Genomic DNA, 17533 nt, shown 5'->3' with positions numbered 1-17533 from the left:
TGCATTTCATTACCTGGGTTCTAAAAAAGATTTATTTTTGTTCTGTGAATAATTTTTGATGGTTCTTGTACATGTACAGATATAGATACGTTTGAGGTCTTTTATTGATATTCCTACAAAAAATACAAATAAACTTTAACTTTAAACATTTCCGACTAAGAGTTGCTACTGTCTCTTACAGACATCTGGGTGTTTAGGCACTTAGAACACTGCACTATTGTTCTGAAGATGTATTTTACGTTGGGAGCATCAGGCCTCAGCCTTGATAACTGGCACTGTGCTGTGCTGTGCTGTGCTGTGCTGTGGTAATGCCCTAGAAAGCAAGCTTCCTACAGCTTGCCTAAGCCACTGTGCTCCTCTCCTTCCTAACCCCCACAGGATTTCTCTTGTTTGGTTCAGGGAGTGTTGTCTTGTCTTCATTCTCTAGCTGCGCTGTCTTCAGCTTACCCATCTCGTTGTATACAATCAAGGGTGCAGGTCTCAGATGTCCTTTTCTTTTATGCTACACATAGGTCTATGCGCCCTAGAATATTTCAAGTTATTTCTAATCTTGTGCTTCTTAGGAATTTAAAACAAAAAACAAACCAAATCAAAAACCCTAAAGACAGCTTGAAAGACTACTTAAGGAAGAAAGTAAAGGCGAGTGGGCGTTTGCTATTTTTTGTTCACTTCGAAGCTAATCCATTTCAATGTGAATTCCTCATGACCTAAGACAAGCTTTAAGACTTCTTGGATCTGAAATAAGAGAGAAGTAGGATTGGGGATACAGTTCAGTGAGATCCAGTCCCTAACCTAGCACCACAGAAAGAGAAAGAGAGACTGCCAGTGCTACTTCATGGCCCTCTGGTTCACTGAGCTCTAAGTCACTAATACATACACCTTTTATGTACATTTAAACCATTTATTCTTAGCCTTCCTTCACCTGTGTGCATCTTGTCAGTAGCACCAAATACTCAGTGGTTCTCAATCTGAAACTGAACATCAGACTGGTTTGGTAAATGTAAACACACACACACATATATACACATACATATGTACATGCATATGTACATACATACACTATGTGCACACACACATAATGGCTGCCTCTTGAGTTCCATTACTTCATATTAACCTCTGAACACTATGTGGGGTGTTTGTAGCTGTGTCTTTTACCACCATTCCTGAATTTTGGATAAGTTAGCTACAGGTGTTTCCTTACATTCTGACAAAGCTAAACAAGAGGTGGGGTTTAACAATTCAAACTCAGCTTTCTCATTGGCTCTAGTTTAATACGTAAAATAAATGCTTCTAGTTTAACATCTGTACTGGCTGGTTTTGTGTCAACTTGACACAGGCTGGAGTTATCACAGAGAAAGGAGCTTCAGTTGAGGAAATGCCTCCATGAGATCCAGCTGTACGGCATTTTCTCAATTAGTGATCAAGGGGGAAAGGCCCCTTGTGGGTGATGCCATCTCTGGGCTGGTAGTCTTGGTTCTATCAGAGAGCAGGCTGAGCAAGCCAGGGGAAGCAAGCCAGTAAGTAACATCCCTCCATGGCCTCTGCATCAGCTCCTGCTTCCTGACCTGCTTGAGTTTCAGTCCTGACTTCCTTTGGTGATGAACAACAATGTGGAAGTGTAAGCTGAATAAACCCTTTCCTTCCCAACTTGCTTCTTGGCCATGATGTTTATGCAGGAATAGAAGCCCTGACTAAGACAAATTGGTACCAGCACAGTGGGGTATTCCTGTGACAACCTGACCATGTTTGGGGGAGGACTGTGGAAGGGCTTTAGAACTTTGAGCTAGAAGAGCTATTGGGATGTTAAGAGCTCTGTGGGATGTTCTGTAGGAACATTGCAGAAGGATCACCCGTGTGCCCTTTCTCTGGGCCTTTGAATATGTCGCAAAGAACTGCTAGGTAAATATTAGTGTTTCTTCTTATCTATAACATTAGGATTTATAACAGATCATATCTAGGGATAAATGACCTGTAGACTACTTTAACCCTTGAGAAATGTACCCGCAGGTTATGTTCAATAATCTGCTTAATTATAATGATAATGCTATCAGTAGCTAATGTTGATTGAATACCAACAGTGTGCCTGGCCGTTTGCTAAGATTTTATACAGAATGTGACATTTAGTTGTGATACCGACCATGTGAATTTCTTGAAAAAATTGGGGTTTAGAAAGACTTGAGTTTCTCGCCCAGGTTACACAAAAAATAAGTGCAAAGTCAAGATTTAAACTTGGGTCATTCTGACCATCCTGTCTTGACTAAATGAAGAGCTCAGGGAAAAAGTGTGAGGCGACAAAAAACTCTAAAGCTGTGCCAGCATTGGTGTAGAGCATGGTGAGCTCAGTCTCCAGAGCTTTTTCTTTGTGTCTGGAGGGTGTGTGTGTGTGTGTGTAAGGAGTAGGATGTGCATGCTCTAAGATTGCCGCCACATCTGGCTTTATTACGTGTTTTTCGGCTCAAATTCAGGTCCTCGTGCCTGCAAAGTAAAGCATGTTACCAACTGAGACCTCTCCTCGGTTCCGAGTCTCTTAACCATACTGGCTTCAGCAATGCTGCTTTGCATTCCCATCACCTGAATGACCAAAATTCAAAAAGCCAGACATCTCACCTCACTCAAAAGCTGGTCTTTCATTTCTTCTGGATCCCTCGTTGTTGGGATGGTAAAATCTGCTTTCAAGATTCCAAAGGAGTGCGCTGGAAACATGCTACCTGGTTCAGAAATAATGTTACTCATTGCCACTTGAATTTCCCAATTCTTGGAAGTTAGGGATACCCATTGGATACTATGGGTGCTACATGGTAACAAAGGGTTTCAAAGAGAGAAAGGGAAATGGCTAGACAGGACAACACTTGATTGAAACTAATGCCAGCAACCCCACCCCACCCTCACCCCCAAGAAAGTCCTGTCTTAGAGCTCTCCTCCTACAGCCTGTGCATCCATCGGGAACTATGTCCACCTCTTCTGTGGTCTTCTGTTCCCTCTTTATAAATCTACTATACAGATGTTCATGGCTGTCTATTCTTGCTGCATTTCACCTTCCCCTGGGCTCACTGCCCCCAGGAAAACCCCAAAGAAGTTCTCTGAACTAATAGAGAAATTCAGTTTTTGCTACATGTCCATCATAATCATGACAGAAACTACAGCCTCACAGAAGGGTGTGCATTCTGCATAGCTTTTGCTAGCTTACAATGTTCCTTTGCCTAAGTACCTTGTTGTGTGGTCAGAGCAACCCTCTAAACTGTAGGGTAGTTTTTACCGAGCACCCTTTGAAGATAAGAACAACTGCAGAACTGAGGATGCTGACTCCCCTCGCTACACTTTCAGTCACACAGCTTAAACCAGAATCTACATCTTCCTTGCTACCCCTAGTGCCAACATTTCATGTTATCTTTCCTAAGAAGGCCCCCAAGTGTCCCCGTTGGCAGATGGTGAGGTTGGCAGACAGAAGCAGTTACCTGATTCTGATGCTGCTGGTTTCTTTTCAGACTCTGGGTAGTTAGGTGAGCTTAAATGTTGAGCCTGAGTGGTGGTAGCTGTGTCTCCTTTATATGTGTCACTCTCTATAGTGGTCATAGCTACAGGAAGGAAGAATAAAGGAATTATTGTCAATGTGGCCAGGAATCAAGGAATCTGATCCTGGTGACTGACTGTGAGCCAGAAAACAGGCAAGGGCAGCAGCCCTGCTATGCACAGTTGTTTTCTCGTGCCTCCCAGGCTCTCATTTCCCATCTCTGAAGTTGCTATACCATCACTCAGACAGTGCTCCAGCGTCAGGAAGCTCTGTAAGGCTTGAAGCAATAGCATCAGGCTTGCGACAAATAAACAAAGTTCCGGTTGATTTTCCTTTACTAGTACTCAGTCCAGAAAGCCCAATGTTCTAACATTACCCTGGTGAGCTGCCTTATCCAGAGCGTACCCAGGGCAGCCTTGACCTCTCCACTAAGGCATCACCCACACCAAGCTCAGCCTCTTCTGAGCATGCGCTAGCACTCTGGCCAGAGACTAGAAGTCCTCTGTTGCTGCCCCCTCCGGTCCCCAAATCCTGTGTTTCTCCTTTTCTCATAATTGCCCCACCTCCAAACACACAAACTCATACCCCTACCCCTCACAACATTGTTTATTACTAAAAATTAGAAGTGATCTACTGTCTACAGAGAGAAGACTGCTTAAGTCAGTCACATTACACTCAGTGAACTACTATGCAGTCTTTTAGAGAGTAAAGTAGATTTTGCATTTTAAATAAAAAAAATTCAACCCATGAAAGACATTGTTAATGTTTTTTCCTAAGGCCGGGCCCTAGGAAATTATTTTGTAAGTAATTTATAATAGTAGACTTCTAAATAAAATGATTATGTCCATATTTGTATACTGGTTTGTATATGCTTGGCCCAGGGAGTGGCACTACTAGGAGGTATGGCCTTGTTAGAGTAGGTCTGTCACTATGGACATGACCTTAAGACCCTCATCCTAGCTGCCTGGAAGTCAGTGTTCCACAAGTAGCCTTCAGACAGAAATGTAGAACTCTTAGCACTTCCTGCACCATGCCTGCCTGGACACTGCCATGCTCCCACCTTGATGATAATGGACTGAACCTGTAAGCCAGCCCCAATTAAATGTCCTTATAAGTTGTCTTGGTTATGGTGTGTTTTTACAGCTGTAAAACCCTAAGTAAGACACTTTGTATTCTTAGTCCCTTTATGAGATTCTAAGTGTAGAATATCTGTAGGGAAGGACATGTCCATTTTAAAGCAGACATACCTCAACGGCATGCCAGCCCCACCTGACAGCCTACAGTATTGGTCATGTCTGTTCTTCCTGCATTCTCATTATCACTGCCTTTAAATCTTTGCCAAACTGTTGTTAGGTGAAGAAATACATTTTAAAATATAACCTAAGTTCTTTTTTTTTTCCAAGACAGGGTTTCTCTGTGTAGCCCTGGCTGTCCTGGAATTCACTCTGTAGACCAGGCTGGCCTCGAAGTTGGATTTATGTCTGTGGTTTCATGAACAAACAGTCCTTTAAATGTATTTGTGTTGTGTTTCTTGACCCGTGTCATTTGTGACTAATCTAGATCTAGACTAATCTAGATTAGTCTAGATCTAGATCTAGATTCATGGCCCTCCTCAGTTCACTGCTGCCTCAGACAACTCCCAGGCTTTCTCTTCTGGTGGGCCTTCTCTCCACAGCCCACGTTTCCTCATCCAGAGACTTATAAACCTCTTTAACAAGGGAAGAGATTGGTAAGATTGAGAAACACAGGAGTGGGGGAACACTCATAAGTATACTGTTAGAACATTTCCTTCTGATCTTTATTTTTTAAACCTTGGTTGATGCTTCTCTCACTATTAAAACTGTGAGATATAGATCTAGATCCCCATGTCACCTACCACCTCTAGTAACTACAGATCTTCGCACTCTGCTCCTTTGCTGAAACCTTCTGGTGGTCCTCTTGACCACAGGTTCAAGGCCCTCAGAATGTGGCCACAGCCCTTTTCCCTTATCCCTGCTACTCCCTCCTCCACATATAACCTGTATGCTAACAACATCAGCCTACTTGGCAATCATTACACGTTTGTCCAGAGAAGGGGTCACTTTCTGCTCGTGGTTCACACTTCTCATACTCACAAGCTGTTCCAGTCCTCTCTATCTGTTCCTATCAGCCTGCCTTTGTCTAAAAGCAGGAGGCAAGTCCTACTCAACCCTGGTTGAGACACACAGTATGCATTGTTCAAGACAAAGCAGGGGTTATTGCATAAGATGGAGTTCAAAGCATGGGAACAAAGGAAGTACAAACGGCCTCTGACTAGGGGAGTCTGTAATGTACACAATTCACAGCTGATCATCTGTCATCGTGTGTGGTAACATGAGAATGAGCCTTGCAGACCTACTAAGAAGGTAAGGACACCAAGTATCACTGGTAAGTTGAAATTAAGATGGGAATAACTATATTTACTGTCTGCTGAACCAGAAATTGAGAGGTACTGTATCACACTAACTCAAGAAAAATGGGATTCAGTGAGGTTAAGAAGGTTGGGAGCCAGGCATGGTGGTGCATGCCTTTAATCTCCGCACTTAGGAATCAGAGGCAGGTGGATCTCTGTTAGTTCAAAGCCAGCTTGGCCTACAGAGTTAGTTCCAGGACAGCCAGAGCTGGACAGAGAAACCCTGTCTCACAAAGCAGCAGCAGCAGAAGGAGGAAGAGGAGGAAAGTTATGGAAACAGATATAGTGGTACATTTCTGCTATCTCAGCAGTTAGGAGGTTGAGACAGGATTGCAATGAGTTAGAGGCCAGCTTGAGCTATAGAGTGAGGCCTTATCTCAAAAAAACAAAAAAGGATAATGAAAGGGAAGGAAGAAGAATGAGGAGGGAGGGAGAGACGGAGGAGAAATTGGTTGTCTAAGGCTGTGCATAGTAAATTTCAGAGCCACTGTTCCAGTCTTAACGTCAGACTTCAGCTCTTAAAGGTGGATTTTCCTAAATCATACCGCCTTACCTCATTCTTATCCTTCCTGATCAAGGGAATGGGCTTAGGTGCTGGGACTGTCCAGACAGGATTCCCTATAGAGAGGCTTGCAGTGCCACCCTGCCTAGCCCATGTGACTCCTGCACTCAGCCCTACACTTGGTAACTTGATATTTGACTGCTGGTTCCCAGCCCCCAATGAAGCACATGAGTACCTGTAGTAGTTCCTGGCAGGCTCCCAGCTGTCTCAGTGCTGGTGTCCAGGCTCCAGACTGCAGAAGCATTGGGCCAATTTTGGATCTCTGCTGAGCTCCCTAAGACAGATGATGACTCTGTAGCTCGCTCTTTGGTCTCTGCAAAGTTCCACAGAATCTCTGAGCTGTAGAACTAGCTGAATGAGGACCCAGAGAAAATTGCTAACATGGGAATAGCTGAAACATTGTGGCTGGAGCTGAGCCTTGTGGCTACCTCCCCCGTAGCTATGAGCCCACTTGGTCTAAAGACAAGCTCAGAGAAGTGACCAGTGGGCTCATGAACCTTTCTCAAAACCAAGATACCTCCTGAATGTTCAGAGGCGGCCAGAGGACTTGTTGAAACCATCCCTTGAGGTTGGAGAGCTGTAAGGCCCATGGTAGTCGGAGTGGCAGTGGTGGTGTCACAGGTGCTAAGGTCATGGGTGCCAGAGCTGACCACACTTGGTTCATGAGTCACTTGCTGCGGGGTCCAGGTTGTTGAATCCAGTGCTTGAGAGACATCAATGGGGCCAGTGCTGGTCCCTGTGGCAAGAGACATGGGTTATAGGGAACTGTGGTGCACAGCTTCTGCAGTGCCATTGGCAAAGGTAACCTGGGGGCTCTGTCTGCTTCCTGGTGAACCGATCCACTTTCTTGAGGCACAGAACAAGTATGGGCTAGTGTCAAGGGTGCAAGATCTAAAGATTCGCTCTGATCAATGGCCATGAGCCTTTCATCAAGAACTGAAATACTATCTGGGGATCTGAGATACAAGGATGTGGTTCTGGCAGTGACCAGTGGTGGTGTGGACTTTTCTTCCAGAACTCAGTTTTTCCCAAGGGCCCAAGGTTCAAGGACAAAACCTGAGAAATTAGCAGTGGTGTCGTAGGCCCATCTTCCAGAACCAAACAGCTTTCTGGGTGCCCAGGGTCCAAAGACAAGCTCAGAGAAGTGACCAGTGGGCTCATGAACCCTTCTCAAAACCAAGGTACCTCCTGAATGTTCAGAGGTTGCCAGAGGACTTGTTGAAACCATCCCTTGGGGTTGGAGAGCTGTAAGGCCCATGGTAGTCGGAGTGGCAGTGGTGGTGTCATGGGTGCCAGAGGTGACCACACTTGGTTCATGAGTCACTTGCTGCAGGGTCCAGGTTGTTGAATCCAGTGCTTGAGAGACATCAATGGGGCCAGTGCTGGTCCCTATGGCAAGAGACAAGAGTACATGGCATGCACTGGACATAAGACCTTTTCAAAGCCCTAGCCACAAGTCAGGAACTCCTAGTATGCCCAGTGGGGTAGATCGGAAAGAAGATCATAGCTCCAAGCCCTGCTTTTCTGCCATACCTGGTGGTATTCACCCACTGAAGATAGCTGAGCAGAGAGCATTTTCTAAACCTATTTGATTCCTCACAAGTAAACAGTGAGCCTGAGACAACTGGATGGAGGCCAGGTTAGACCTTAAAAGGAAAGCAGAAGGTAGTTTCTCAACCCAGCTTTTTAACCAAAAGGAACCGTGCTTCTACCAGCTCTGAGATGACATTGCCACACAAGCATGCTGGCATCCCTATTAAAGAGGCTGGATGGCTCCTGTTTCTTGTATGTTAATCACAGTACCAACCTTTACCTGGCTGACTCTAAGCACCATCAGAATGAGCCCTGCCTTTGCTTCATTTGGAGGTCTTCATGGTTGTATTTGTCCCCATCGTTGGGTCTGACTTAGTCAATTGCCCTAACTTATAACCACATCCCAAAACCTCTGCCAGCACAGGATCGTACTCTAAAAAGGATAATGGGTCTAATGTGTAGGGCTTCGTTTCTCTGGCTGCTGAGCCTCCAAGGCCTCTCTGGTGAGCCAGGAGCATCACTCAACCATCTATCCCTCAGGAGTATTGCTCAGCCATCTATCCCTTTGGGTCCTAGGCCTTTATTTCTTCACTTGAGAAACTGCAGAACTTTTCTCAGGTCTCCTGGCCCTAGAGCTTCAAACTCAGAAGCCCACAAAGAAGGATGTCTTTGGTAAACCAATTCCTTATTGTCCTACCTTTGGTTAGCCAAGCAGGAGGAAGAGGAGGAGGAGGAGGCGACGATTCATTGGTGTAAGTAGTTGATTGCCACACAAGTGGCATACCCCACCTCTGTTCACTCACTAGCACTTCAGGGAGGGCTGCTCACTTGAATTCCACCCTGGGTTACTGCATGTAGACCAATTGTTTTCTCTAGTTTCCTAGGCCTAGAAGACCCTAGACAGAGCCAAAAACAGACTCAATATACCTGTGTTTGGCCTAGAGGTTGTCCTTGTAGGAACTCTAGGGGAGGAAGTATCAACGAGTGGGGGCATCTGTGCTGACTTCCGATGTCCAATGGAGGAGTCTGTGAGCAAACAGAGTGTAAGTGCAGGCCCTGTCACACCAACCCTAAGGGAAGTCAACAGACACTGCCAGGCAGTCTCCATCAGAGCAAAAACACTACTGCACACTGAACAAATCACTGGATAGATAGGTCCTCTCGCCTTTAATCTTAACAACAGCTCATCAAGGAGCATTTACAGTCTTACAGATTATAAGATTGTAAGGCCAAGATTGTCTTAAAATCCAAGAGGAAAAGAAACAGCTACAAATAGGCAAATCCAGAGAGACATAAGTCTATTTTGGTTGCCAAGGGGAAAGTAGGACATGACCATGTAGTAAGGACATTTGAGGGTGATGGAATTGTCCTTAAGTTGGACAGCGGTGACAGCTGAATAGCAGGTAAACAGTCAAACCCACTGAACTGTACACTTCAAAAGGTTGTCATAACCCATGTGGACTCTCTCTCTCTCTCTCTCTCTCTCTCTCTCTCTCTCTCTCTCTCTCAACAAAGGTACAAAAGAAGGAGGGGGCCTAAAAGCAAAGGGCAAGAGAGAAGGGCTCTCACTGAGGAAGCACATTCTATACATACAAGATCCAGAGTCTCCTGCTGCCCTCAGATTCATAGTGACCATAACTGCCATTTCCTTTAGACATCTATGAGGTGGATGTCCTCAATCCCAATTTGTAAAGTATGTTTTCCAGATGAGGAAAGGTGAACTCGGATTCTGCCTGTTTTCTAGAAAATGGTAAAGTCTACCTGATTGTAAAGTGCAGGTTCATGGTTACTTAATCTCTCTGATGACTAACTGTTGATGCTAGCAGCTAATGTCATAAGGCTGGGTGGGATTTAAGAATTACAACTCTCTTATAGTTCTGTCACCCTCAAAGCCTCCAAGGGCTTGCTTAGGTCTACCCTGGGTATCCTCCACTGTCTAATAAATTCATTTTAACCTCAGTGAGCCAAGGACATTTTCACATACCATAGAAACAGATAAAAGGTTTCAGTTTAGGACAAAGAACAGCATAAATCTGAGGTGGATGATTTGCAAAGGTACGGAGTCCTGCACACAGTCCTTGACCAAAGATAGGCAAGTCCTGTAGCCACTCAGGGATGCTGGAACCCTGATCACTGGACCAGGTCAGATTTTTGATCTTTACATTGAAGTAGAGGCCAATCCAGGCATCATCATCATTTATGATGAACTTGAGAGCTTCTTTGTCCTCGTTGGTCACTCTCTGCAGATCGGCCAGGTCTGTGTAGTGGTTGCGACAGTAGTTCAGAGCCGAGAGCCATGTCATGGTTTGTTTAATCCGAATGAAGGTCTGTCCACCAATCTTGACCTCAGCTGGAGGCAAAGAATACAGAGACCACAGATCTGAGATCCAGGTTCTATGGCCTGTATCATCAGAGGTAAGGTTTGATCAAAAGCACTATATTACAGGGAAACTACCAAGTTGGAAGAATGAGATAAAGCAGCAGTAGCTGATGTGTGTGTGTGGGGGGGGGGGGGGGGTCATTGAATAAACGGCTCTTCATATAGCTGTTTGGTTTTACAAGTTAAATTTATGTTCAGTCACTTCATCTGTCCAATAGAAATAATAATACGGAGAGTCAGGATTGCATAAAACAACACATTAGAACTTAATAAAATGATAGGCACTATTTGAGAGACAGTAGTAGATCATTCCTATGATTCCCTCCCTCCCTCCCTCCCTCCCTCCCTCCCTCCCTCCCTCCCTATCTGGAGGGTGGGATCTCTTAGGAGCCAACCACATCAGTGCAGATCTGGTGGGCAGGAAGCATAGCAGGCTGTTTCCAGCAGATCTGCAATTCATGAGCTCAGAGAGAGAAGATAATAGTCTCCCAAACACACTACCTCCCTTTTCCAGGCTGAATTGCTGAATTCCAGGCTGAGACTCAGAAACAAGTTCTACCCTGAGAGGCCCCTTCAAGCCCATGCCTCTCTGGCTCCTAGCAATGGGAGTTTGGGAAAGGGTGTGAGCCACTGCAGCTCCACCTGTGTTGTCTCTGAACATTTGGATAAAGAAAAGACTGTTTGCAGAATCTGGAGTCATGTCCTCCCGTTCAAACTAGAGCCCCTTCCTACCCTCTGGCATGCACCTGCTCACCTCAGGCCATTAAGGCATGCTTGTTTCCCTATCTAAATGTGACACGGCACGCACAGGAAGGTCAGAAGATAACTTGCAGAAATCAGTTCTCTCTCTTTATTATGTGTGTCCCAGTGACTGAACTCAGGTCATCAGGCTTGGCAGCAAGCACCTTTACTCACTGACTGAGCCATCTCACCAACCCCAAAACTAACCTTTTAAAGTTACTCTATGTTATTCCCCTAGTATGTGCCAGCCTTGATGTGTGCCTTTGGACTACATGACTTCTTGATGTTCACTGTCATCCTGAGAGGTAGCCATTATTAATCTTATTTCACAGCTTAGGTAAAAGAGATGATAGTTTGCCCCAAATTCAGTGTCAGGATGTGATTAAAGCACAGGTCTTGGTGCCTTGGAAGCCCTTGCGACTTCACTCTGTATTCCAGAACACTCAGAGAACGAACCGTAAATGTTAAGGTATTGACTCTATTCCTTTCATCATAGAATTTTTCTCTATCAGATAAGAAGAAACTTTCTTTTTAAACACCAGGGCAGTGTTGTCCAAGGGGCAGGAATCTTGAAGGAAGTACCCCTCTCTAGGCAGAGACCTGAGTTGTGAAGGAGTCCTACCCACTCATCGCCCAACCCCTAACTCCCAGAGGAAGACCCATTGGCAGGCTTGCAACTAGTTACATACTACCAGAAGACCCAGAGCTAGTTACTCTCCACTCTGTTCTTTCCAGGCTTGCCACCATCAGTCCCTGGGTTTTCAGCCTGGGAACCCCAATGTAAAACAACAAGTCAGGGGAAAAAGGGAGAAGGCAGAGGGAACCATAGTGATTGACATCTGTCCAGGGAGATGAGCCCAAGGCAAAGTAAGGCAAGACCCCAGGAAAGGGAAGGCAGAGCCAAGTGTCTTACCTTCCTCTGGAAGAGTGGTCAGGTCCTTGACAGGGGACACCACGGAGGTGCGGTGTCCTATAGCAGGGTCTGTAAAAACAGAAGCAGACTTCAAATTATGAGGTAGAGAATGAGAACTGCTGAGAAACCACCAGGTTAGAGCCAAAAGAAATTCAAAAGTAGCCTCACCCATTCTCTATTCAGTAAATATAGATTAAGTTCCTATTGTATACCTGGTACTACTCCCTAGGAAAATGACATGAACATAATAAGCAGAGTCTTTGCTTTTGAGACTATGAACCATCAAGTCCCAACCGAGTGAGGACAGCTGCAGTCAACTGCAGAGAGGAGCCGGGTGGATTGGGGGACAGAAATGAATCAATACACCACAGCTAGGTAAAGGGCTGAGCAGTGGGGCCAAGGAGACCAGACAGGGCATTGTTGTTTATAAAAAAGAATGATATTCCAAGTGCTTTGAAGGTCTGCTGAGGATTTTGTAAGGAAGTTATCCAGTGTCTGTTAAAACTCACTCTGTTCAGACAACAAACGGCAGTGGCCACAGGGCAGACTTAGAGAAGTGAATGGTCATTTGGCCCATGCACTCACAATGAACCTGCAGAACTGGAGGAAACAGTGTGATAGGAGAGTGTTGTGGTTGAGTTTTAAGACAAGGAAGCAGGAGGGAACGTATTTCTGCAGGATTTCTACTAGACTCCCTGGCCACCCTGGAGATCTTTATACTCCCTTGGGATCTAGAGTTAAAGCCAAAGCCTTCACGGGCTTCTGTTTCAAGGGCTTCATGGCAACCATGACTATGCCTTGGGGAAATGGCAGATTGACCTCCATGCCAGTATCTAGGCAATAAGGGTGGCATAGAATTGTACTGAGCCTTCGATGGTCAGGAAAGGCAGAAGTTGGCACGTTTACCAGGAAGCTGCAGCTCTGTCCACAACCATACATCTGTGTGACCTCTCCACACCAACGTAGTGTTGTAGTAGTAATGTGGATGCCAAGGGGCAGGCGGTATAGGTAGAACACAAAGATGGGACATTCCCCCAGCAGCCAGCACCATGATGAGCTGATGGCTGATCTCCAGCAATGCCGTCTGGAGTTGGCCCTACCCACAACTTAGCAAATAGCAAAAGATCTCATGGAGCAAATGTTCTCTCTGCCACCAAGTAAGGCAGTAGACCAGACCCTGTACCTTGTCAGTCAAGACCTCGAGGTCTGCTCTCGTTTCTGCATGGATAAATGACCTCCAACCTATCTTTCCCATTTTCTTCTTTAAGTGGCAAATGGAAGAAGAGATTTAGTGGAACATTCCAGATTTTATGTTCTCTATCCTTATTCATACCCAGTTCTTTGGTGAGGTGTTGGGGATTGAGTACAGAAAGGCTAAGATCACAGAGGAAATAAATATGAAGAGGGTGAGGGAACATCCAGTCACTCTCATAGATGTCACACACAAAACACACACACTCACACACACACACACACACAGAAAACACACACAAAAAAAAAAAACCAGAAAACACATACTCCTCTCCCACTCCCATCCCCCCCCCAAAAAAAAAAACAAACAGTCCTGAAGAGAACAGGCCCCGAATACTATTCTGCACACACCTAAATAGCAAATGAAGGGCTTCTGGTTTGTACAGGAGGCAGCTCCCAGGGCAGGTAGACTGTACCATGAATACAGAGTAGCACAGAGTCCATCCCGGAAGACAGGCATCGTAGTAGTCCATGTTGGCATAGTAAAGATGGAGCCACTAGACCAGCTCAGGCCAGAGATGCGCACATCATAGAAGAGGCCGATCCACGCGTGGATGCTGCTGGTGTAGGAGTAGACTACCATGATGCTCACGAGGTTGTTCATGCTCTGCAGGTCGGCAAGGTCTGTGTAATGTTCCTGGCAATACCACATGGCCTCTTTCCAGGTCCGAGGCTCATCCACTCGATAGAAGGTCTTGCTGTTGCTCACCAGCTGGAAGGCTGGGGCAGGAGAAGCTATCACTATGTGACTACCTACCCTCCCCACTTCACCGTTGTCCCCAACAGATCTCAACCACACCACAGTAGGTCTCTTTTTCCAACGTGCCCTCCACTTCTGACCTCCACTCATACCCAGCTCTGCCTCTGGACCTTTCCATAGACTGCTATCTTGGTTCAGAAGGACAGGCCATGCTAGTTCCCTACTCTTTTATTCTTTGACCGTCTCCTCTCCTTTGCCTGGTGAACAACAGTCACCATCAGTGTTCATTATGCACATGTTCATTATGCATATGCCATTTAGCCCACTGAGGTTTTCTGAGGACTACCTGAGGTTTCATTATATCTGTTTTACAGATAAGGACTCCAAGTGACAGAGAGTTGGAAAAGGCCACTAAGTGGGAAGTAGAGAAAGCCAAGACTCCAAAACACTAGAGCATGGCTCCCATGTCCAAACCCTTAACCACAGCATAGCATAGAATAGCTTCTGTACCAGGAATTCTAAGTGGGGATTATACATTAGAGTTGCCCACAAGGTATTTCAGGTGTGCTCCAGCATAGAGTAGGGATGTGCTTGCTGGCACCAGCATCTGAGTTCTTCAGATTCCTCTGGGGAAGAGAGCTTAGTCTATTCATGTTGTCTCCACCGGGCAACTTGGGAGATGGAGAAAGCCTTATTCACCATTATTTCCTCAGCTTTGATCTAGACACACCAAAAGTGCTCTATGTGCCAAAGGAAAGTGAAGAGATAGAGAAGAAGGCAAAAGGCAGAAAACTTCTCCAGGGATCCCTCCCATACCCTAACATCCCAGGATTTACCCCTTCCTTCCCTCCCTGGCTCCAACTGCTTCCTGGCTTCTAGCAAAGGGGTGCTTAGCCATGGCTCTCCACCCTGCAGAGTAGAGGGGGCTAAGAGGCTTGTTGTTGAGGGCTCTGGGACCCTAGAACACAGAAAACTAGCTGTGAGTCCAGAGACCAGACTAGATACCAAGGGCCAAGTGTGCAAGACATAGCGGGGACACGAGAGGACTGACAGGCACTGGCCAGGAGTGACGTTCTAGCAACCACCAGAGCCACTGAAGCTGCCTGTCACTGAGTACAGCTGAAGGACCCCTATGTCCAAGAAAGAAGGGAAAAACATTATTTTTCTATTTGTTTTGGTATGATTCCCTTTGATTTTTTTTAATGCTACTTTATTTAATTCTTAAAGCTCTTGCTATAGCCCACTAAATTGGTTTTAGGAGCTAATGGATCACAGCCAACAGTTTGGAAAAAAAAAAAGAACCATCAGTCCCTTGAAACCCACAACAAGCCTGGGACTCTGTAGACCCCTCTGTCCATCCATGAGCCAGGGCCCTCATTTTATGGGGTCCTGTCTCAAGTGGACCTTTCCCACTTTATAGTCCCTAGAATCTAATCTTACGGCAAATGTTGTCAATGATAGCCAGCTTTCTGGAATTCTCCACTTCTAACTGTGTCTTCTGTCACTTGGGCCCAGGTTGTCTTCTTCTGCAGGTCCAGTGGCTTACCCAGCTTCCACCTGGGGCGCTCCACATTTCATGCTCGGTGAAGGGGGGCTTTAAGTGAGGACCAACCTGCCGCTCTCATTGTTCCAGTCTCGTGCTCAGTGAGGGTGTCTTCTAAGGGGATCATATACCACTGCCATGCTTAACCCTGGCCTCAGCCCAAGAAGTAAACCCAGCCTGTGTTATGCGCCTGCATGCAGCAGCTGGCCTAGAGCTGATCTGGCTGCCAGGGACTTGGTCAGCTTCTCCCTGTGCTGTTCCTTCCCACCCAACCCACACACACACCCCCAGAGAACCTCCACACCCCAAAGACCCTCATGGTGCCTCACCCCAGTTCTGGCCCTCTGGACATGCTGTTTTAGCTACAGTTCTGTGCAATGGAAGATTGTGGGGATAAGGAAGGCAACCTCACTCCCCAACCTTGGAATGATGGCTGGAACACTCTTATCTCTTTCTCCCAACCAACCTGGAAATCTGAGGGCCTCTGGGGGTGCATGTACACCCTCCTCTGGGCCCAAGTGGGGTCTCACCTATTGTGCAGAGGGAGAGTAACAGCCATGCAGACAGCATGATGGTGGCCTGGTAGAAGCTTCTGGAGTGGGTGTCCTTCTGGAAAGGCGTGTGTTCACTTCGCTCTCTTCTCTTTCCTATCCAAATTGACGGATTTTACTAAGCAAATACTGAGTGCATGCTGTTTGCTAGGATACAGCCTGAACAAAGCCGGAAACATGCTTTTCCTAAACTTTGCAAAAGCACCATGGACCCTACCACTAATAAGCAGAGGGGTGACGGGGAGCCCGTCCTTGGGGCTGGCTGCCATTAGAGGGGAGGAGTAGGATAACAGATTGCCAGGTTAGTAGACACTTGGGGTCCTGGGGTTGAGGGGAGCTAGCCACATAGAGGAAGAGGGAAAGAAGGGACTAAGGGAAAAGAGCTAAACGCACCTCTCCACTGCCCACCTCACAACAACCATAGCAGAGAGTCCGTCATCATCTCTTTGTCCCCTTAGTGCAGGAAAAACGGCTGTGCCTCTGAAATGGCTTAATCAAAGCCTCATAGGGCAGAACAGAACAGCGATTCAAGCATAGGACACCAGAAAGCATGACATGGGATGATGCCCCCCACAATTCCCACACAGGTCAATCAGAGACCCATCCCACCCCGAGTCTAAATCTGGATCCCAATACAGCACAGTCTAGAGACTGAGGAACTTGCTCTGGAGAACCAAAGCAGCTTGCTTGTATTCTGTCTGTCTGTCTGTCCCACCCCACCCTCATTATCCCCAAGATCTCTCTCTCTCTCTCTCCTCTCTCTCTCTCTCTCTCTCTCTCTCTCTCTCTCTCTCTCTCTCTCTCTCTCTCTCTCTCTCTCTCTCTCTCCCATTCCCAGCCTTATTTTCCCTAACCCACCATGGTCTGGGTACCCTAGAGGACTCCTTTCTTCCCCCCTCCGCACTTCCCCACCCCAGGCACTTTTGTAGACACAGCAGCAGACATGGACTGGCTAAATGGGCAAAAAGAAAGTACAATGCAGATTGTCAAAGCTTGAGCAATGATGTTGTGCCTCCGTGTGTTCCATCAGTGATGGCTACAAGTGATTTCATCCCAGTGGGAGAAACAGCTCATGTCAGGGTGTCTTTAGACCACTCTCTAATGAGAGGAAAGCCTGACCATCTTGATCTGGAAAACACTTGCTCTAACAATGCCATTCACAAAGGATTCTGGTCTAAGGGTCTTCAGTGAAGAACACCGCTAAGCACCAGGCTTCTCATGCCCAGAGAGGAGTGAAGTGGGGGTATAAGGGTCTCCTCAGCATGACCCAGGGGCATCAAGTGGCACTCCAAGTGGCGATTCAACATACCTTCTCTTTCCTTTAAACCCATGCTCTTGAGAACAGGGACTGTGCCCAATTTACAGAGCACTCACCTACCCTACCACTCAGCCTTAGATTCCAGAGTCCATCTGTAAA

The 17533-nt window shown here is 46.3% G+C and overlaps 1 protein-coding gene across 1 annotated transcript; it reads right to left on the bottom strand.

Moving 5' to 3' along the window:
• Positions 1-654: 654 nt before the first annotated feature.
• Clec20a (C-type lectin domain containing 20A) lies at positions 655-16200 on the bottom strand. The gene is made up of 10 exons (XM_029475679.2): positions 16096-16200; positions 13674-14042; positions 12072-12140; positions 10022-10387; positions 8965-9063; positions 7022-7240; positions 6680-6817; positions 3456-3575; positions 2608-2708; positions 655-735 (listed from the first exon to the last, which is right to left on the bottom strand). The coding sequence occupies exons 1-10, from the start codon at positions 16133-16135 to the stop codon at positions 655-657; spliced, it is 1602 nt and encodes a 533-aa protein (XP_029331539.2). The 5' UTR covers positions 16136-16200.
• Positions 16201-17533: the final 1333 nt, after the last annotated feature.

This window comes from Mus caroli, unplaced genomic scaffold (assembly GCF_978045245.1).
Source record: "Mus caroli unplaced genomic scaffold, Mus_caroli_1 scaffold_1, whole genome shotgun sequence".
NCBI classification, from domain to species: domain Eukaryota; kingdom Metazoa; phylum Chordata; class Mammalia; order Rodentia; family Muridae; genus Mus; species Mus caroli.
The sequence above is the reverse complement of the archived record's forward strand: the minus strand, read 5'-3'. Positions and strand labels throughout refer to the sequence as shown.

Bases quoted from the DNA above. Each gene is read 5' to 3' on its own strand.
- Clec20a (XM_029475679.2), bottom strand. From the start codon at position 16,135: ATGCTGTCTGCATGGCTGTTACTCTCCCTCTGCACAATAG. The intron at 7,241-8,964 runs GTATATTGAGTC...CTCTTGCCACAG, and splicing joins AACCTCTAGGCCAAACACAG to GGACCAGCACTGGCCCCATT. The intron at 736-2,607 runs GTGAGATGTCTG...CTCTTATTTCAG, and splicing joins AAGACCAGCTTTTGAGTGAG to ATCCAAGAAGTCTTAAAGCT.